This window comes from Gadus chalcogrammus, chromosome 21, assembly GCF_026213295.1.
Source record: "Gadus chalcogrammus isolate NIFS_2021 chromosome 21, NIFS_Gcha_1.0, whole genome shotgun sequence".
NCBI classification, from domain to species: domain Eukaryota; kingdom Metazoa; phylum Chordata; class Actinopteri; order Gadiformes; family Gadidae; genus Gadus; species Gadus chalcogrammus.
Genome location: NC_079432.1, coordinates 14,561,206 through 14,584,035, shown reverse-complemented (window position 1 = coordinate 14,584,035; position 22,830 = coordinate 14,561,206). Strand labels below are relative to the sequence as shown.

At 45.0% G+C, this 22,830-nt stretch overlaps 2 protein-coding genes across 2 annotated transcripts in view; both read left to right on the top strand.

The window, feature by feature from the left end:
• Nucleotides 1-1,791: 1,791 nt before the first annotated feature.
• On the top strand, nt 1,792-20,301 carry LOC130374137 (kinesin-like protein KIF3C). Its single transcript, XM_056580734.1, has 9 exons — nt 1,792-2,082; nt 2,285-3,733; nt 13,332-13,433; nt 14,098-14,220; nt 15,829-15,947; nt 16,356-16,472; nt 16,920-17,028; nt 17,126-17,277; nt 17,750-20,301. Exons 2-9 carry the CDS (start codon nt 2,300-2,302, stop codon nt 17,835-17,837), a joined length of 2,244 nt encoding a protein of 747 aa, XP_056436709.1. The 5' UTR covers nt 1,792-2,082; nt 2,285-2,299; the 3' UTR covers nt 17,838-20,301.
• Nucleotides 20,302-21,781: 1,480 nt separating this feature from the next.
• dtnba (dystrobrevin, beta a) overlaps nt 21,782-22,830 on the top strand; it is a 30,952-nt gene continuing 29,903 nt past the window's right edge. Inside the window, exon 1 of the transcript XR_008893609.1 lies at nt 21,782-22,305. The gene's annotated coding sequence lies outside the window, so the exon portion shown is untranslated. The remainder of the gene's footprint in view (nt 22,306-22,830) is intronic.

Below are 22,830 nucleotides of genomic sequence, written 5' to 3'. Positions count from 1 at the left end.
TTACTGCGTAACTATTTTGGACCTGTGGGTTCAGATACTCCCGTTATATTTGTTCTCAATACATGTTTTGTGATCCAAAATGCCCACTAGTTTGTTTCAGATTGGGGAAAGAGTGTGTTTTATGACACGCTTGCGGGGCTGCGGGGACTATCCCAGCTGTGAGTCAGGCGAAGTGATGTCATAATTTCTTCAGTGCTTGTCACGGGCGTTTCCCACATCCTCCTTTAACTTTATCAACAAATGTATTATCTATCCTAGTCACTCAAGCCACTGCCCATAATCAATGTTGGAGTAACTGTATGCTTATTACCTTCCATTCGATAGGATTCGACCATATGTGTGCCTGCTGACTTATTAAAGATATCTTTCTATTGAGAAATATGTTTCCCTCTTCCGTCCGTCTTTACTTTTCAAGACACTCCTACTGGAATGTTGGGGGTAATTTATTCTGCCTTGTTCAGACTTGACTCAGTGAAAAGTATATTGCAGATAAATAGCATACACAAGAGCGCGCGCGATTACACACACACACACACACACACACACACACACACACACACACACACACACACACACACACACACACACACACACACACACACAGACACAGACACACTCACACACACATAACACAATATCAGAAAAACATGGTACAGATGAGTAGTTTCATTTGTGTGAAGTTGTAGCTTCATTGAGAAGATTTGGAGAGAGTTTCTCTCCAAACATTGCCATCTGAAATATTTGGACCGCTATGCGTACAATTCCGGTGGGGCCCCCGGCCAACATGTCAGTGTTAATTTTGAGTTATGTAATAAGTGGTCCGAAAAGTATTGTGTTTTTTTGCCTTGTAATGTTGGAAACAATATTTGTCGTAAATGTGATGAACGAAAAACGAAATGACGACTGATGAAAGGACCAACATAAGCCCATTCCCATTTTATTAAACATATATAAATATAATGTATAAATATAACCAATTATATACAAAATTAGAACTATTGGAAGCCTTTCATTTATTTGACACTAGTTTAAACTTGAGCTTTTTGCCAGGTTGCGCGTATGCCTATCCTAAGAAATCTAATTTGAAAAAGTGCAGACGATAAAATCCAGCCTTTACCCAGCAGGTGGTGGTATTTCGAAATATTTCAGTTAAATGACACGCTGAAATATAGGCCTTATTTGTATGTATTATATATGGTCCTAGGCTTGGACCTAGTATCCAGCACTAATGCCTACCGATGGTCCTACACATGGAAGAGCCACATCTAGTAGGCCTAGTTCATCTGGAATCCTGGAAGGACTAGGTGTAGGCCATATTAGTATTTTACAATAGTATTAGTATTAGAACCGTCAGTATTAGTAATAAGAACATAGGACTATTTTCAATGAAATATAATTTACATGTTTAACATTACATTATCGAAGTGCACCTAAGACTACTCCAAGTCTACCAGATACTTATAAATTAATTATTACGGGATTCATGTTTAGATTAGACTGTGTACACTTATAGCCAATTTTGAGGACTAATTAATTCATAAAGTCACTCATTAGTGAAAAGTGGATTTTAGGAGCAGTGAAGTTGCACTGATGTCAAATGCAACTTCATATCCCATGATTCAATATTTCCCGTCCGCAGTAATGTGGGGTGTGGTATAGTCTTTGAAGTGTGTTTGTGTTTGTGCGTGTGAGTGCGTGCGTGCATGCGTGTGTGTGTTGGTACGCGTTCATGCATGAGTGTGCGCACGCGCGTTCATGTACGCGTGCTGCTCAGTAGAGGGAGCGCGGCAGCAGCACATACAGACAGGGAGCCGCTACGGGCTGAGCATCCGCGAGCCGATGGTAGGGAGATGCGGACAGTGTTTTATTGGGCGTGTGAACCGCGGTAGATACGCCGGGTAGCTCCCACGAACGTAACCCCTTTCGATGAATGGATTTGTATTACGTTTTGCCAGAGAATCAATTCGGACATGTTTTTCTTCTTCATCCGCAATGGAGCGTCGACCTATAGCGCGTGAGAGCTTGTGACCGTATGCAGATGAAGAAAACGGATCCACATCAGAACCAGTACGGCCGGCTGTGGTAGGACAGAAAGCGACAGTCGCTTACATTTATATCCCTTTTGCAATGAACGGGTAGCCCAACTCACAGTCCCACGTAGATATATCAGGTCATTTTGGCTAATTAGAGTCTCTACATACATAATTAGGTTTCATCATTGGCCTTATTACGGTCTGGTATTTGTGTTGCTAGGCCGAGCCATCGTCATATTGTTGCTTTACAGCTCGAAGGAAGATTCATGATGTCGAAGAATAAGAGCAGCGAGTCTGTGAAGGTGGTGGTCCGCTGCCGCCCGCTGAGCCGTAAAGAGGAGGCGAACGTGTCGTCGGCGGGTAGCATAGTGGACATGGATTTGCGGCTAGGCCAAGTGGTGCTACGGAACCCCCGGGCGCCGCCAAGCGAACCCCAAAAAACGTTTACGTTCGACGCGGTTTACGACGGCAACTCAAAGCAGCGAGACCTGTACGACGAGAGCGTCCGGCCCCTCATCGACTCTGTGCTGGCAGGATTCAATGGCACCATTTTTGCCTATGGACAAACCGGCACGGGGAAAACACACACCATGCAGGGGGCCTGGATGGACCCAGATCAACGGGGCGTGATACCCAATGCCTTTGACCACATCTTCACCCACATCTCACGCTCCCAGTCCGACAGGCAGTACCTGGTGCGGGCCTCCTACCTGGAGATCTACAGGGAGGAGGTGCGGGACCTCCTGGACCCCAACCACTCCGGGGCCCGGGCCCTGGAGCTGCGGGAGAGCCCGGACACGGGGGTGTACGTGCGTGACCTGACGTCCTGCGTGTGCAAGAGCGTGAAGGAGATCGAGGAGGTGATGAACGTGGGCAACCAGGCGCGGGCCGTGGCCGCCACCGACATGAACGAGCACTCGTCGCGCTCCCACACCCTGTTCCTCATCACGGTGGAGTGCAGCCAGCCCGGCCCCGACGGGCGCAAGCACATCCGGGTGGGCCGGCTCAACCTGGTGGACCTGGCGGGCAGCGAGCGGCAGGCCAAGACGGGCGTCCGCGGCGAGCGCCTGAAGGAGGCGGCCAAGATCAACCTGTCGCTGTCGGCGCTGGGCAACGTGATCTCGGCGCTGGCGGACGGCCGCAGCGGCCACGTGCCGTACCGGGACTCCAAGCTCACCCGGCTGCTGCAGGACTCCCTGGGGGGCAACGCCCGCACAGTGATGGTGGCCACTCTGGGCCCCGCGCCCCAGCACTACGACGAGACGCTCACCACGCTGCGCTACGCCAACCGCGCCAAGAACATCCAGAACCAGCCGCGCGTCAACGAGGACCCCAAGGACGCGCTCCTCAGAGAGTTCCAGATGGAGATCGCCCGCCTGCGGGCGCAGCTCCACCACAGGAAGGGGCGGAGCAAGCACAGGAAGGAGGAGGGCGAGGATGAGGAGGAGGAGGAGGAGGGTGATGGCGAGGAGGGGTGGGAGGGCGAGGGGGACACGGAGGGCGAGGAGGAGGTGGAGAAGGAGGGGCGGGAGTACGTGAAGCAGGAGGAGCAGAGGTTGGAGCGGGAGAAGGAGGCCATTCGGGGTGACCGCTCCCTGTTGGCGGAGGAGAAGCAAAGGCTGCTGGGAGAGAAGGAGAGGATGATGGGAGATCTGAGGAAGGAGCAAGAGGCCGCCGAACAGCTGAGCGCGAAGTACAAGGTGAGCCGCAGGAGTCCGTGATGAACTCACATATTCCTGAATCAAGCACATTCCTAAATCAAGCTTGGGAAACCATTGCTGGGTTGGTTATAAGCACTTTATGATTGGCTGAAAGAGTTCCAGGTGATGTCAGCAAATGGCAAATTACCTCATCTGGTGCCATATATTTTCATTGCTGTCACTGAGATCAGATTCTAGCGAAATTCAGCATTAAATTCCCCCTCTCTTAGTCAAAAAGGAATTCTTGGTACACTCCATGGAAATCAATGACATGGTATTCTCTCAAGCATTTCACATTCTATAGAACATGTTTCATGTTCACAGGGCAACGTTTTCAGAGGGTTGCAATAGGTGCACACACACAACATGTACACTCATGTACCCATTCTCTCTCACAGGCACAGACACACACAGACACAGACAGACAGACACACACACACTTTGTACATACTCTAACCCTCTACCGCACACCCACACCCACATCTCTTTCACACAGGCAAGTGGATCTGTGTAATCTTAGGAGTCATCAGCAAAGACTTGTAGCTTATGACAAGATCATGTGAGTTAAGCTGCTGGACTGGTCACAGACCATTTATGTCTTCTCTGTTTAAATGACAAAAAAGGTTTGTCATTGTTCAATGAATTCAAATAACTGCAGTCATTTAAGAATTGTAAACATAGACAAATATACAGCATGTTTGTGTGTACACTCATGTACACACACACGCACACACACACACACGAACACACACACACACACACACACACACACACACACACACACACACACACACACACACACACACACACACACACACACACACACACACACACACACACACACATACATACACATTACAGACACACAGTGGGGCGCAGTGGGACTTGCTTTAACGACTGATTCATGCCCACATGAAGTCAATAAATCAGTGCAGAACGGCTGACTGCAGTCTATTGTTTTGTATCCTGACTGATCAAACCATCTCAGCTCACTGTGTATAAAACCTTGCTTGCTACAGACCAATCCAATTTGAATACACTACTAAGGCACGTTACGTAAATCACAAAGAAACAACAAATGAAGAGTATTAGAAGGGGCATGGTGTGTCATTATAACGTGAAACGTTATGATGAAACTTGACACACAGACACAGACTTTTGCTATAAGGTATAGAGAGCGTTAGATGAAGCATTGATCTCCCTTTGTGAACAAGAGGACCAGAAAGTACAGTTAAATAAGCACTGACAGGAGTGCCTACAGAGCGTTTGTAAGTCCCTGATTCATCATAGGAGCTGGCTTAGCAATTGTTCCTTTGTCTTTGTATAATCTTGTGCGTTCGAGAGTGTCCGCTCTCTCCTGACAAAGCAAACACAATGGCGGCATGGAACCTGCGTGTTACCCACTGTGGTACCCTTGGTCGTTTGACTAATGACCTGACAGTTTCACAATATCACAACACAGTGTGCCTCAAGGACAAACTGGCATGTCTTCTACATTGTTTATTGTATTCATACTCTTATTATATAAAAGCCTGCGTGATGTGTTTTTGCAGGACACTGATTCGTCCATAAATCAAAATATAGCTGAATATAGATATGAACAAGAAAAGAATCATGAATCCAAAATCCAGTTGACACATAAAGGACTGAATTTACTGTACCACTCAGCCTCAGGATATTGATGTGGCTGGAAATGACCTGGATCGGCCCTTTTGAAAGAGAATCATTATCCCATTTATTCCCATGGCAAAGGGTTGGATTTGGTGCATATATATTGTACCCATAGTACTATTCTGGCCTTACAGCATGGCTGTGCCAGATCTGGACACCAATGATCATTCTTAAATAGAGCAGTTGATCCTGTTGAAGCCAATCCATTCTGTCCACTGGAGCCGTTCATATCAATACAGTAGATGTGATCGCTACATTTGTTAGGGCCCAACAACAACAATGAGCCAGGTTCATTGAAAGGACACGGCTGGTGTCGTGATGTCTCAGTATAATGCTGAGCCTTGCATTGCGGTTCAAGTGCAACTCAAAACAGAGCCGCTATAAACTGCTTTTGGACAACAATGGATCATGTGTTAGCCAGACAGTAAGTGGCACCAGATTACCATGATTGATTACTTGTTTCCTCACTCGGTTTTGGGCCTGCATTGTTTTTGTGATATGGGGTGATTTGTTTATAGGTGGATAAAGAAGGTAGCCTGCAAATAATACCTTCAAAAATATATATATTTTGGAGAGTGTAAATAAGTCTTATCATGGCATCAAGTAAAATGTATAGGTCTTTTAACTCCTTCTTCAAGCTACATCATGATCTGAGTGCTCCTAGTCTCCATTATTCAGTCCAAACTGAACTCTGCAGACCTTTTTCTCTGATTGGCTATAAACGAAATTGGCCAACCAATCAAAAACCCATAGCCCTGAACATTGCATTATTCTCTTTCGGCTCTCTATTCCCGTGGGTATAGAGAGCTAGGCAGAGCTAGAGTGGTTGCTAGGCAGAGGTACGAGACTGCAAGGCATCAGTGAAAGAAAACGCCAGCTAATAGAAATAGCTCGGAGAAATATTACATTTTAAATGCATTACATTATCATACTGTATTTTTAAAACTCACTTGGCCCTGCTTTATCAGGCAAGCACACGGACACAAACGGACACACACAGAGACACACACAGGCACACACATGCACACACACATTTACACATACAAGTAGGTCAGAGCATTATCCAAGCTGGGTTGAGTCAGCTGGTCCACTGCAGGGAGCTGTTATTGGAAAGGTCTTCCTTCTTTCCCAGGTGGAGCCAAGCTCCATCTGCAAGCTACTCCCCATATTGACGGAACGGTTGTGTTGGCGTTGTGATGGTATCTCGCTGGTAGCTGCCATGATGGGTCTTTTCAAAATAAAAGCTTCCCAGTGCCATGGAACCTGTACACGGTACATGTTTTCCCCAGACTACCACCTGCTTTGGTAGGTCCCAGAGATGTTTTTTTTATGTGTGTATTTTTTAAGTCAGGCTTCTCTTGTCAACTCTTGTTTTTGTCACTCTCCAACACAGAGTGTTTCGTTGTTCAGATAAGATAAGAATGAATCCCGGATGGGAAATTCTGCACACTGGCTGATGAAACTCAGCAGGGTGCACTTGAAATATAAAATATAATTTTTTTCATTTTCTTCAAGGCTTGGAGACAGATAGCAATGTTAGGTATTTTCCTTCTTTTTCGTGGAAGATGATTTCTGCCACACAACAGGAAATCTTAATGATTGCGAAAGTATACTCAAAATATGCAGTATTTCTGCCTACTCTTTAGCAGAAATATTAGTAAGATACATTATTCCTTTGGATATGTTTCAGAAATAAAGTACAAGGTATCTTCTCCATGCAGTTTTGGAGGAGAGGTGGACGGGACGTTCTGTTTCCCAGCCCGTGCTGCTGTGTGGGTGAATTCGGTGTGGGGGTTTGTATACCTGAGGGTGTTGGCCTGTCTGACGTTATGGGTGCTGTTTCTGTTGGGCCGGTCAGATGCAGAAGAGAGACTCTGTTCCTGGGTCAGGTGGACTATTCTTAGGACTTTTATGGGTCAGAATGAGATAGTTGTTCCCTCCCTTGCTCTTTAACTCTGCGTTCTTTTTCTCTCTCTTCCTCAGTTTTTGTCTACATCCCTCTATTCCAAATTCTTTAACAATGTTTATGGCTCTCACCTTTAAAGTTGACTTTTTTAATGTCATTTTCTTCCTACATCCTTCTTACTCAATATTTATCTTTCTCCATTTTAATGTCTCTTTTTCCCTTTCTGTTCAACCCCTATGTGTGTTGTGTGTGTATGTTCTCTCTCTCTCTCTCTCTCTCTCTCTCTCTCGCTCTCGCTCTCTCTCTCTCTCTCTCTCTCTCTCTCTCTCTCTCTCTCTCTCTCTCTCTCTCTCTCTCTCTCTCTCTCTCTCTCTCTCTCTCTCTCTCTCTCTCTCTCTCTCTCTCTCTCTCTCTCTCTCTCCCTCTCTCTCTCCCTCTCACTCAATTCCCTCATCGCTCTAAACTCTGTATCCGCTGAAGTCGTCCATCCGTTGTTAACCTTTCCCATGTTGTGTAAGTAGGTTAGCCGCCCTAGAAATAGGTTAAAAGGGGGTAAAATTGTCTATCTCTTTCCATCGATTCAAACTCAACCATTTTCGACCACAATACAACCTTCCTTTTTACATTTGAGTGGAAGTGTTTTTTAATGTTTTATTGTTTTATTATTATTCATATTGTTCTGTCTAGTCCACTATTATTATGAATCAGTGCATTGTGAAAGTGTAAGCACAGCAAGCAAGCTCATCGTTATGTTTATGAATGCCATCCATTGGTCGACTGCAGCAGCTGCAGTGGATGTCTGTGCTCTCAGAATGCTGTCTGTGGCCAGTGTGTCATGTGGCTGGACAACTTCCTGCCAGCTTCCTCTGAGCCCATATGTTTGCTCAGATACAATTGGTATTACCTCATGGGAAATATGCCCCCCCATTATGCGCTAAAACAAATACATGTTCTTCACGAAACGGAACATGTATGTGCATTTGCATGCACACAAACACACACATACCCACACACACACATCCGCACACACACACACACACACACACACACACACACACACACACACACACACACACACACACACACACACACACACACACACACACACACACACACACACACACACATCCTACTGGGTAGAACGATTCTGTTTCCTGTTTATATATATTGCCTTCCTGCCTAATTAGAGAAGGCTGATGAGGGAGGTTGTGTGTGTGTGTGTGTGTGTGTGTGTGTGTGTGTGTGTGTGTGTGTGTGTGTGTGTGTGTGTGTGTGTGTGTGTGTGTGTGTGTGTGTGTGTGTGTGTGTGTGTGTGTGTGTGTGTGGACGCTGGAGTAGAGGCAGCTCTACATCTGTCAGCATGGAATGCTGCACCACTGAAATATTGATGAATAGTTAACGTGTGTCCTTCTTCTGTGTGTGTGTGTGTGTGTGTGTGTGTGTGTGTGTGTGTGTGTGTGTGTGTGTGTGTGTGTGTGTGTGTGTGTGTGTGTGTGTGTGTGTGTGTGTGTGTGTGTGTGTGTGTGTGTGTGTGTATAAGCACTATCCATCCCTTACCCTCCTGCAAGGAGACAGTGACTAGATCGATGGTAGAGAGAGAGCGTCTTTGTCCTTTATCTGATTAAACCCAATTAAAACCTTATAGAATATATGTATTATAGCTATTAATATTGCTGCTATTTTGTATCCTTACAGAACAGCACCTTGGCTAAGAGGGGAACATAGACTGAACATCTAAAAATAGTTATATGCTTGTATGATACAGATGTTATATACGCCTGGTGAGATATATGAGGTTATTATTTCTGCGACAGAGGAGCACATCTGCTGGGCCTTAGGTCCTATAAATTAAATGTATTATTATTATTATTATTATTATTATTATCATAAAGGTGTGTAATCGGTGCTGCTGTCCTTCATGGGTTGATTTGAAAAGATGAAAGGTTTAATATTTCTCTGCAGTTGTTGGACTGGCCACGAGATTGATAGCAAACAGATCGTTAAGCTTTCTTCTTTTAATTAAATCAACATGATTGTCAAAGCTTTTGTTCAAAGCTATTTGTGGCTGGGGGTTTCATCTAATGATCTATCCACCTTACACACGGTCTCAATTTCTGTTTCTGCCCCTTCATTCCTTCTTCTTCCTGTCTTACTATCCTAATCTTTCCCTTTTCCTCTCTCTCACACACACACACACACACACACACACACACACACACACACACACACACACACACACACACACACACACACACACACACACACACACACACACACACACACACACACACACTCATTCCACATTATGGCCCTGGTGTATTTATAGCAGCATGGACATCCTCTCCAGCAGGGACTAGCCTGGCTCTGATTGGCTGACTGATGCAGCCCCCCTCAACAGGGTGGGAGGGACTTGAGTCTGACTAACCGGAAAGATATACACATGCAGAAACTCAGGCAGAAATACTAATATTAGTGGTGAATTTTGTATTATAAGGATATTATTTTTGAGACTTATGTTCATAATATCAAAAGTCTAATGCATTCAACAATTTACAGGTGACCACATACACACACACTGATATACCCCAATCCCTTTGTAACTGTGTCTTCCGCACGGCTGTAAGAGGCAAGAACCGACACAACATGTATGGCTACCATAATGAAATTATACTACAGCGCCTTTCTTTGACTCTCGTCGTCTCGTCTATATATCACCATGTATTGAACAAAGAAATTGGACAACGTGGTTCGATATTTGGTATTTATTTTGACTCTTTAAGTGCCCAATTGCACAGGCTTAGTCAATAACTGCAACCTTAATCCCATATTTCAGATACAGTAACAACAAGGAGGACAGATAATGAGGATTCACACACACGCACACACCCACGCACACGCACAAACAGCAAAGTACAAAGCCTGCTTTATGTTTGCAGTTGGGGCTGGACACAGATGAATCCTCCATGGCTGGCAGTGGGTGGGGGGACAGGAATAAGGGGAGTGTGTGTGGTGGTGGGGGGGGGGGGGGGGGGGGGGGGTCTATCAGAGGGTTGTTTGATAGCATCAGTACAGTAGCTCTCTGGCCTTCAGACTACTAGCTCTGTGGTATACTGGGAATTAGCAATGTATCCATCCAACCATTGTATGCAAGTGCATGCATATATGTGTGTGTGTGTTGTGTGTGTGTGAGTGTATTGTGTGTGTGTGTGAGTGTATTGTGTGTGTGTGTGTGTGTGTGTGTGTGTTTATGTCTCGGCCACCGTTCTGACCACGAAGGCTTTGCCAGGAAATGAATCTAATGACATCACTGCCTATGGTCAGCCTCCTGTGGTTTGAGTCATCCCCGAAGCCCCCCCTCCTTCACATCTCCTCCTTCCCATCTTCTCCAATCCATTAAATCCTTCTGAGATCATATCATGTAATGGCGTTGACCCATACCTTTTTCCGGGAAATGATGACGTATAAGGGTGGCAGGAACCAGACATCAGTCCCCATCTCAAGGGTTCTGAGCTATTATGAATGAGAGAAGAACCAAAATAGATTAAAAAAATACCGTGCGTCATCTTTTCAAACGAATACAGTGTTTGTAAATGTATCTGGTGTATTGTGGACATGGCCTTCAGTGTTGTGCACTCACCGTGACAGTAAACCAAAGCCTTTTATAGTTGGCCAGGTTCGCTTGAGATCTCCAGACTGAAATTGTTCATTCCTGACAGGACCCAGAAATCCTGTTAGATCTATGTAACATGAGGGTATTCATTAACATGGTGAACATCAAATGCTTCAATCTACTCTAATAAAGAATGGGTTCATCAGACACTGACTGCAGTAGGAAATATACTTTCTTGTGTGTTTTTGGTGTTGGCCAATAAAACTGGGCTTCGGCTGAGAATAGCCCTGCCTCAATCGGCATCAATAGCGTCTTGTTCAGCCCATTAGTGGATCAGCTGACCTTTTTGCAAATGACGCTTTCCAATAAGGTAGCATTAATGGATTAGCAGTCAGGATTCCTTTTAACAAGGCCACTTTGGTAAACAGATTACACAGCAAACTGTGTTTGAAAGCACTGTTTAAAAATAAGAAAGAGAAAAGTTGTTTTGCTCAAACTCCATAATATAGGATATTCAATCCTAAAATCACTAGCTCCTTTGTTAATTGTCCTACGCTGGAGGGCTAATGGTTATTGTGCAGCATAGAACTTAAAAAATGTCAGTGCTCCCGCTTATAAAACAATGCACGTTTTAATGCGTGCACAAAAACTGGTCTATCCGGTAATAGGAAGAGAGGGCAGGCTATATGATACAGAATAGACAGAGAGTACAGACACACACCCACTTAGATGGACAGACAGAGAGAGGGAGGGAGGGAGACAGGGAGAGAGAGAGAGAGAGAGAGAGACACACGCACACAAACACGCACGCACGCACGCACACACTGGGCACTGGGCCTATACTGAAATTCACTCTGACCTACTCTTTACAATTGCGGGTGATTTCAGTTCTACCAGCAGTTAATTTGTATCTGACTTTTAGAAACAGTGCACGTTTAAATCCCTGCATAAAAAACTGGTCTATCTGGGACAAGTGGGGGAGGAGAGACACATAACCACTTAGAGGGACTTGGATGGTGAGAGAGAGGGCAAGAGAGTGAGAGAGAGAAAGAGAGAGAAAACAGGGCTAGGCAGGGAATCCATGATGGATGAATCAGCCCTTTAATGAAGCTTACTGTTTATGGCACATCACAAACTAAGCAAGCATACACATAGAGTATCACACAATATACATGGACAGGCACACACACACACACACACACAAACACACACACATACACACGCACACACACGCGCACACACACACACACACACACACACACACACACTAGTCACAGAGCACAAAGGCAGCAGTGAACAAAGAGGCTTTTTGTAAAGACCTGCTGCGGATGCATTCTCTCTGAAGGACATCACTGTACACTCAGTGTGTGTGTGTGTGTGTGTGTGTGTGTGCACGTGCACGCATGTCAAATGTGTGTTTCTCTGTGTCTATTGTACATTAAGCATTTTTCGGTCCATTTATACACACACACACACACACGCACACATTAAGCAAAAAGTCTTTTGTGTGGTTCCATGAGGTTGGAATGTGACCCACACAAGCAGCCTCAACCCCTTCTTTGGGCCTCACTCCATCTTTTACCCACCATCCTTTCCTCAGAGTCCTTGTTTTTTTCCAATGTTTCCCACTAATGCCATGTCATTCTCTCTCCCTGTCCCCCTCTGTTTGTGTTAGCGTATACTTTGTGCCTTCAGGACAAGTCTCAGGGACAGATAATGACTTAGCTGTGTGTGTGACTGTATATGAGTGTGTGTGTTTGTGTGTGTGTGTGTGTGTGTGTGTGTGTGTGTGTGTGTGTGTGTGTGTGTGTGTGTGTGTGTGTGTGTGTGTGTGTGTGTGTGTGTGTGTGTGTGTGTGTGTGTGTGTGTGTGTGTGTGTGTGTGTGTGTGTGTGTGCTTGTATCTGAACATAATTCCGTTCAACAACAGATTACATCACCAGAAACCCTCAGCCTGTAATCTCCACGGTAACAAGAGATGCAGTGCCTGAAGAAATGCAAAAAGCAGAATTGCTCCTCGAAAACGATCACCAAAATGTAGCCTACAAACCAATGTCATTTCCATCAATGCTCCGTAAGCATGGGGGTTGTATATTGATGATCTAAAATCGTTGGGATTGACATGATTTTTTTCAGCCAATAGCGAGAATTGTTTCATCATTTCGGAAAATCTTAAATTGAAGTCTCAGATTATTTATTTAAAATGTGAGTAAATAACAGCCTTCACTGGTTATCCTTCTGTCGTATTGCCTCTTAACCTCTGGGACACTGGTACACTGCAGTAGGTGTTGCACCTTCAAAACATCCGGTTTAAAGTACTGGCATGACTTACCTTTGCCTTGATCCTTCTTGTTTTTCCACAAACTTTACCGGATGTGTAATCAAGTTTGTGTGGTGGTGTGTGTATGCTAGGCCATGGAGAGCAAGCTGCTGGTTGGAGGGAAGAACATCACGGATCACACCAATGAACAACAGAAGATGCTGGAGATGAAGAGGCAGGAGATTGCTGAGCAGGTAAAATTCAATGAAATGACAATTAACAAATGTATACGGTCAATTGTTGACGACTGATTAGACAAAATAGTAAAAAGTATTTATTTTCGATTGACAAGATTCTGCATGCTTCTATCATCGCTGGTGAATAAATTGACTGCATCAATACAATTACTGCATCTAGATGCAAACATAAGTGTGGAAATGCCAGTGCTACACCCCACCTAGTTGTCTGCCACAGTTGCGTTGGCTAGGCTCCTTCAGGCAAAGACCCAGGGTGGTGGTGTTGGAGAACTGGTTTATTGTGAACGTTTGCAGAAAATGATACATATCAACGGTGCTCCATATTTCCAATGCAGTAGATCTGAGTGTGTGTGGTGATGGCTGGTTTAACATGTGCCCATTGTTGGCTCAATGTGCAGATATGCAGCCTCACTCAGTCTGATCAGTCAGACTGGGGCCATGTGAGGCCAGCTTTCATCCACGAACACTCCACAAAAAGCATTCCCTGTTAAGGAAGCTATGGTTTAGCTAGCCATTACTATTAAATTGATACAAAACAATGTTAGATAGATTCTAAGAAAATTACTACAATAAAAAATAAATAAATAAATAAAAAATCTATTTCCGACATAAGTCCATCATCAGTGGGATGTAATGGGCCTGTTGTGTTGTGGTCTTCCAGTCCAGTAGGGAGAGGGAGATCCAGCAGCAGGTGTTAGCCCAAGATGAGGAGTTCCTGGAGCTACGTGAGACCTTCACCTCTCTGCAGCAGGAGGTGGAAGCCAAGACGAAGAAACTCAAGAAGGTATACACACAAACACACACACAATTTCACAAGACCCGACCCCCCACAATGTCAGGGCGTCATCTTAAACCCTTACACCCTGGCCCGTGACCCACTGACCTCAGAACCCTGACCTTCCAAGTCCCCATGCCTCGAACACAAACACTGAAACCTCAAATATTTTCCACAGTTAGTCATTTCACTTTTTTCCCCTCTCTTTTGTTTTGAATTGCATTTATTTATAACTGCGGCTGAGCCGTTCTGTCCTGCTGCACAGTGGAGACACTGGTGTATCCAAACAACAGATGACCTCCTATACTTCTCGTCCTACACATTTGCAGTCGCAACTCTTGCTAGAGAGCGATTCTCTTCAATTCATACCACTGCTCACTGACAATCAGTTAGGGCGGTCTTGTACTCCTGGGCTCTGATCGTAGCCACCGGGCCTGCTAGGCTGCAGAGTGGTTCCTAGCTGTGGTGGGCTTGGACCGAGTGGAAGCACGCGACCTCGGGCTAAGGGCAAAAGTGAGCCCAGGGGGTTAATGGGGCGGTGATCCGTGGGGAAGGCTCAGAGAAAGTCCAACCTGAAAGCTGAGCAGGGGGACAGGCGGACCAGGGGGGGGGGACAGAGGGGGTTGGCGGCTCTGGCTGCCAAGCTCCGACTGGTAATAATTTTTTAATGTGTTCTTAGAGTTTTATTTCTCGCAAAGGATTCTGCTGATGCACTCGTTGTTGCCACGGGTAACCGGAGCTGGCACTCTGTGCAGACTCATCTTTATCTTTAAGTCCCTGATGATAGAAGGTCACCTGTCTCTCGTGTTCCCACTCTCTCTTTCTTTCTCTCTCTCTCTTGGTCTCCCCTATGTCTCTCTCTCTATCTCTCCCTCTCTCTCTCTCTCTCTCTCTCTCTCTCTCTCTCTCTCTCTCTCTATCTATCTATCTATCTATCTATCTATCTATCTATCTATCTATCTATCTATCTATCTATCTATCTATCTATCTATCTATCTATCTATCTATCTATCTATCTATCTATCTCTCTCTCTCTCTCTCTCTCTCTCTCTCTCTCTCTCTCTCTCTCTCTCTCTCTCTCTCTCTCTCTCTCTCTCTCTCTCTCTCTCTCTCTCTCTCTCTCTCTCTCTCTCTCTCTCTCTCTCTCTGTCTCCCCTATGTCTCCCTGCTTTCTCGGTCTCTATGTCTCTCTCTCTCTCTCTCTCTCTCTCTCTCTCGGTCTCCCCTATGTCTCCCTGTCTCTCTCTCTCTATCTATCTATCTATCTATCTATCTATCTATCTATCTATCTATCTATCTATCTATCTCTCTCTCTCTCTCTCTCTCTCTCTCTCTCTCTCTCTCTCTCTCTCTCTCTCTCTCTCTCTCTCTCTCTCTCTCTCTCTCTCTCTCTGTCTCCCCTATGTCTCCCTGCTTTCTCGGTCTCTATGTCTCTCTCTCTCTCTCTCTCTCTCTCTCTCTCTCTCTCTCTCTCTCTCTCTCTCTCTCTCTCTCTCTCTCGGTCTCCCCTATGTCTCCCTGTCTCTCTCTCTCTCTCTCTCTCTCTCTCTCTCTCTCTCTCTCTCTCTCTCTCTCTCTCGGTCTCCCCTATGTCTCCCTGTCTCTCTCTCTCCCTAGCTCTATGCCAAGCTGCAGTGCATAAAGGCAGAGATCCAGGACGTGAACGACGAGCACGTGAGGAGCAGGCAGGAGCTGGAGCAGACTCAGAATGAGCTAACTCGAGAGCTCAAGTTCAAGTGAGTGACACTAATGCTCTGGTTAAATTTCACCCTGCGTCCGCTTTTCACACAACCACACGCACAACTGCGCACACAAACACACACACACACACACATACTGATTTACAATTATTCATTGAAAGTAATCAGGCAAACTGAATGGTTCTGAGTTCATTAGAGACTTCTCCTGGTTAAAGGTTTAAAGGTTAAATAAAATAAAATAAAAAATTAGTGAAATGAAAAATTCATGGTTATTGGTACATGATCAAATCCAACCCGATGATGTTCTGTGTGCATGTTATGAAAGTGCTTACGTGCGTTGGTGGGTGTGGATGCTTGCCTACGTGCACGATTGTGTGCCTGGCGGAGGGGTCATTTGATTTGCAAAGAGCAGATCATTATCAGCGTCTGCGTTTATGTCTCCAGGTACCTGATCATCGAGAACTTCATCCCCCCCGAGGAGAAGAACAAGATCATGAGCCGGCTGACGTTTGACACGGAGGAGGACCAGTGGAGGTTCCAGCCCCTGGTCCCGGCCGAGAGGTGAGCGGGGGGGGGGGGGGGTGACTAACCCTAAGTACCAGGCAGAGGAGCGAGCACATGATCCCCCCGCCCCCATTGGAGTCCCTGTCAGTCCTGTGTTGTTATCCACTCTGATGTTTATCTCTTTATGTTTTCAGTTTATGTTTTCGCAGAATGCTATCATGACCTAATTATGCTGCATTTAAAGTGTCCCGTCATGACAAGGGGCCAAGCGTAGATGAATGCATAAATCAGTTACTATACCTCATCTGTTGTGGCGCTGCCAGAGACAACAAGATCAGCCCAAAATGTCTCATTGTGGCTAAAGACATTGATTAAAGATGGGGTTGCCGTTCCACTCTTCTCCATCGTGTCTTACAATGGTCTAGAATGAGGAGGAAGAATATGCTGATGTTGTCGTTATTGATTACCCCCCCCCCCCCCCCTTTCCTCCTACAACATGTTCAGCAAACTCTCCCAGATGAAGAAGCGGCCTGCTTCTGCAGTGGGATACAAGAGACCAATCACTCAGTACGCCAGGGTTGCCATAGCGATGGGGGCTCATTCCAGATACAGGGTAGGTTGAATTCTGTATGGATATCTCATAATCCATAACCACTTTATTTATTCACTGCGAGTTGACTGAAGTTATTCATGCCTGTTTTCTTCGGCAGGCCGAGAATATCATGTTTCTAGAACTGGACGTGACTCCGCCCACCACTGTCTCATTGGACCGCTCGCCGGAGGCGGAGCTCAACCATACTGTCTCGGCAGGCAACTCTCCGACCAAGGACAAAGCTAGCCGTGTCCGAAAGTCTCGCTCCTGGTAAGCCAACTAGGCATTAAACAAGTTTAAGAGAAATCTAGACAAATAAGGTATTCATTTGCATAAACGTACCCAAATATTATTTATTTTGGTGCCATTAAGGCCATTATAAATGCCAATTCTATCAAACGTTTCATCCATGCATGCTAATCAAGCTATCTTATCCGAGTTTATCTTATCTATCTTTTAATGTCTTGGAAAGAAAATCAATCACTCAGTCAGTAGCTTGAAACCATCTGCTTCTCCTGTGTCTATTCCTCGGCCGTTTGGCTTGCTCAGGATCAAACCCAATTGATTATTTGCCCTTAGTTTTGCACACCCTTTCCAAGCAGTCCCAATTGAAAGTTTAGTTTAGAGATGGCCTCACAAGGGTGAAAGAGCAACAATGTACGGTGCATTCTGCAGTGTCTTCATAAGGCTATCCACAGCCATGAGGGACGTCGGTAATATATTTTCCTCCTTCTCTGTGCAGGTGCCAGACCCCCAAGAGCCTCACATCCTCCTCTTCCAATGTTTCCTTGGCAACGTACAACACTGCCACACCCACTGCCGCACAGTAAACAAATGTGGAGCGATGGCTAGGGACTATACTATGTGTATATAACTATATATATATATATGTTCATTTGGAAAGATTTTTTTGAAAGCTATTTATGTTTCTCGGTCTCTGGACATTTTTCCCAAGACCTTCCCAGTTATGGGAAGTACCGATGGGACGCAACTATCATAACTGTTTTGGCTGGGACTGAACAAGGACGATGTATTTATTAAAGGACAGGGGAATTCACTCATCAAAAACCTCATGAACGCCGCTGAAAAATAACGGATCCTGATTGGCCAGCCTGATTTTTTGGATGCAAAGACTCTATTACCCATACTGCCTTGAGGCACACAGCTAGATGTCCTCACTTCCCCTTTGTTGTCTCATGATGCTCCTCATCTGCATGCATGAGTAGGGCAGCCTTGACACCCCCTCCACAACTCAAGACATCTGGACACATCTGTACAGTCGGACCAAACCACGCTACTGAAGTTCACACACACTACTGCTGTTTGTGTTAATGTTTGTGTGTGTGCGTGCGTGTGTGTTTGTATGTGTCCCTCTGTCTACATATGTTTTCAATGTGTGTCTGTGTGAAAGACTTCTGATTGTGAAATGTGGTGCCCTTTAAGACAAACAACCAGGTACATGTTAACTGCTTCGATCTTCCGTATGATATCTCTGTACAGACGTCCCGGGTTGCTATTTTTTATCCCGGGACTTTGGGCTGGGGGGAGGGGTACTAAATGGACTGCGATTCTTTTAATTGATCCTCTTATTAGCTTGAAGCATGAAGCGATTCTAAAACGTGTCACCTCATGATAAAATTCACTAGCAAGTCTAAGCGGGGTGAAGAAGACGTGGTACCAGAAGCAGGGTGTATCACAGTTGTTTTGAAGTCTAAGGAACGTGCAATCTTTTTCTTATTTTATTCTTACTTCCAACTATAGGGCAGAGACATTTTTCATGTTTTCAACTTTTCTGCGTCAATCATTTGTGTCATGTCATTTAATATAAATGCCTTAAAAATATGATATACATATATATATATATATACTATGAATATATATAAATAATTATGGCATAGTATGGCCATGTCCAATTGCCTTGCCACATTTACGATCACCACGAATCCAGTGATTGATTAGCTACACAGTAAACTGTGTCATTCTGATCCGTGAAAGTGCAAGTGGAGCGGACAGGCACTTGGTTAGGCTGTGGTGTGCTGTCCAGGGTTGTAGGGTTTAATGTCCTGTAAATAGGTTCTTTAATGGCCAGAGGTTAAGAGAAACAGTCAGAGGGGATGTGGGCAGGCTGACTAATCTATCCCTGTATTATTGATGCCCGAGCTCCGGTTTCAGCTGGTGTGCCGCCAGACACAGGAGCGAGCACAGAGCAGCTCAGGTCTGGAGACTGAGCCAGTTGGCATGGAGATTACTATCGGGAGGCATTCTTATATTTTAGTTTGATGTGGTCTAAGCTTGTGTCTTGTTTATTTTTTCGTCACCATTGTGTCCCACAATTGACCTTATCTCTGAAAAGTTGTCTATCTTGTTGTTTTTTGTATGAGCAGTAGGTCAATGTCTGAAGGAGATGGGTTTCGTTTTAAACACAGAAAGCTGATTTATATGCACAGTACGTACAGTACGTTAGCTGCCTTTGTCACTCACTCTGTTGACCGTAGCTCCATGGGACTTTAAAGGTTCTGACAACAACTTCAATCGCAGGTCAACACTGAAATAACAACTTACAGCAAATTGAATGAGGAAAAGACGCACAAACAATGTGTGAGTGCTGATCGTTGAACAACCGAGTAGACATCACTGAAGAGATCTTGCTCCTGCTTTAACTCTGAGTGTGGAAACCCTTGCCTCTCCCTCGTAGAGACATGTTATCAAGAATGTTGTATATATTATAAATGGTCCCAGTGTACAGCCTTAATGGGATTAAAATGGTGCAACTATCTACTGTAAACTGGAATTGTTTTTGTCAGTGCAATCCACTGAAAAAGACAAGGGGGAGATTTAAGGAGTTTATTGTAAAAGGTGAGTGGGTTGAGTGTGTTGAGAACACCTTTCTTGGTTCTCCACATCTCATACTCAGCCACCCAGCCGCCCTCTGGCAAATGATCAAAACGTTCAGGTATTAAATATGGTCCAGTCCAAGGACAGACAGACACAGACAGACAGGGCTCAGCTCCTAGGTGTCAGCTTATTTCCATGTTCATGTTATTGATGGGATTTATCTTAGTCCATTCTCTTATGTGTTGCTTCAAGCAGAACTACTGCAAGCTTGTTTGACAGGGAGTGAATACTGATAGCAAAGCCATTCATTCCACTGTGAGAGAAGAAAATGTAGTTTACTCTTTTACTCTCTTTATAATATGATACATGTATATTAACCCTCATAGTCTAAGAATCAACCATCTACAGAGAAACATGACTCGATCACGATAGCTGTAAAATAGTGTAGAGGTATGAATATGCTGGGATGGGTTGGGGGGTTGTGTGTGTGTATGTGTAGGGTGGGGCGGCTTGGGGGTCGAAGGCTGTATCCGATGAGAGACAGGAGCAAGGAGCTCGGGAGTGAGCCTGTTTCCATGGTAACGTGCCCTGAGGGGGGAGGGTTCGTCTGTGGTCCGTCAATGTGTAACATACCTTATTATGGTTAAGCTCATGTCTGGGCAACTGCTGAAAAACAATATATATAAAAATTAAAACTTTACAACACATACTGTGTTGTAAATGCCTTTGTCCAATCACCTTTTTCAATTGTAATTCAAGTCAATCATCAATCATAATTTATGGTTTAAAGAAGTTGCATTTCTTTCAAATACCCATTTAAAAAGCCTGTCAAACGAAGTAATTCAAACCTTTTAAAGGTGTTTCTAGGTTATATCTAAGAGCCATAGCGGAGGCATTTCCTTTGGGTTGCTTATACATAAGCTTTTGCTCTCTCGCTCCCTTTTAGCAACTCTCCACTCCCAAAGAAGCTGAATGAAGTGAGGTACAACTTCATAATGTAGGCCTACTACAAGACCGAAGACACAATTGCTGCAAACTACTTCTTTGAACTCATAAGGGCTCTCAGTTGATAAAGGACACACCCAACACTGTACGAACAGAACACACCTCTGGTTCATTCATTCATGCTGGATGCTGACTCACCAGTGTCTCACCTGTGGTTGATATAACGGTGATTCACTTTGAAGTGACAGGCAGGTCTGTCATTGTCTCGAGTCATCAGCTTTTGAATGGACGCATGGGTGTAGGCTCCAATGGTCCCCTAGCAATCACACGTTATTTACATTAAATAAGAAACGTTATTGCACAATTGCTGTTATGCCTGGAATTCCTCAATCAGTCAATTTGAGAGTCACTGACGTCTGGTTCTACCACAACACAACTTATTAAACCTGTATATAGCTAAGAAATCCAGATCCTCACAATAAGGAGGTCCTGTATAGTAGCGCCATGGACTGTGCGATGCTGCCATCTGCTGTCGCTTTGACGTTAATGTGCGTGTGTGTGTGTGTGTGTGTGTGTGTGTGTGTGTGTGTGTGTGTGTGTGTGTGTGTGTGTGTGTGTGTGTGTGTGTGTGTGTGTGTGCGTGTGTGTGTGTGTGTGTGTGTGTGTGCGTGCGTGCGTGTGTGTGTGTGTGTGTGTGTGTGCACGTGTGAGCGAGCGTGCGTGTGTTGTTTGCATGTGTATCCGATTCAGTTATATTTTCTTTAGGCTGTCTACTTTTTGAATTTATGCATTTAACCAAAGCAGGCATAAGTGATGGGGCTCGGGGGGGGGGGGGGGGGGCAACGTTCCTGTGTGTGCAACGCTTGTGTAAAGTTTAGGTTCATCATCACACATTGCTGCTGAATTTCTCAACTGCTCTGCAATGAGTTTGCCACATCAAATACAGAAGAAAGAAGGGGGGGGGGGGGTGAAGGGAGGGATGAGAGAGAAGAGGGAGAGAGAGGGAGCCATCTCAACGAAGGGAACATCTGAGTATTAATTGAATCATTTACTTGTGTATGGACATTTTTTGTATTAATTGAAGCATATAGTTGTGTAGTAGGTCTCGATACCATTCATTAAGAACCACAACTGGACCGCCTGTTGAACCCACAGCAGCCGACGCTCGGCCCCTCGAGGGGAGGGAACACAGTGTGAGAGGAGTGACTTTCGTTCAAAAAATCTCAAACTAGCCCACTACACACTGACTGACTGAGCTGGGGGCTAAGAGAAAAGCAACAAGCAGCCGAGGAGAACCGTAGCGTTCAACTTGAGTAGCACCCGGTACAGCAGGGCATGGAGGGGGCCACCGTTGGACCGACACGGGATATAACGGGACCGGAGCGGTGGACAGGAGAGCGGTAAAGTGGTTCACAGAGCCGGGCGAGGAGACACGCCGTTACCGCGGGGCTCGGCGCCGGACGCGCCGCAGTGTTGATGTTGGTATTCACCCACGAATACCTGCCGAAAATAGCACTGGTGAGTATGGCTGGGATATCTCAAAACACAGCAGCCATAGGCTATTACTGGGGTGTTACACGGTAATACAACAATATGGCTATTTTTCAGTTGAAGCCGAGTGGTTCCTCGTGGCTCTCGGTGTGAATGTGAGATGTAAGGGAAACGGATTCAAAAGGGGAAAACAAGGTGGAAAGGGGAGTTCAACTTTTTCTGCAATATGGCCGCTTATAAGTCACAGCGACAGCTACTTCACAGGCAGGCAGGAATAGAAGGATCAGAATCTGATTAGGAATTACTTTTATTACATATTATTGTACAAGTACACAAGAGTAAAATTCCTAGGCTTGGTTCCTCAACAGTCACATAGCAGCAACAATACAAGATAAAGTAAATAAAGATAAGTAGAAATAGAAATGTGTACATAATAAGTAGCAGCATAGATCACAATAATAAATAGGCCTAATAATAATACAATAAAGTAAGTGATAATAAGAGAAACTGAGAAAGTGATGATTAGTAAAGAGGTGTAGTAAAGTGTAGTGT

Coding starts and splice junctions, on each gene's coding strand:
- LOC130374137 (XM_056580734.1), top strand. CDS start 2,300: ATGATGTCGAAGAATAAGAGCAGCGAGTCTGTGAAGGTGGTGGTCCGC. Junction 13,434..14,097: donor GGCAGGAGATTGCTGAGCAG/GTAAAATTCAAT, acceptor GTGGTCTTCCAG/TCCAGTAGGGAGAGGGAGAT. Junction 17,029..17,125: donor GGGCTCATTCCAGATACAGG/GTAGGTTGAATT, acceptor TTTCTTCGGCAG/GCCGAGAATATCATGTTTCT.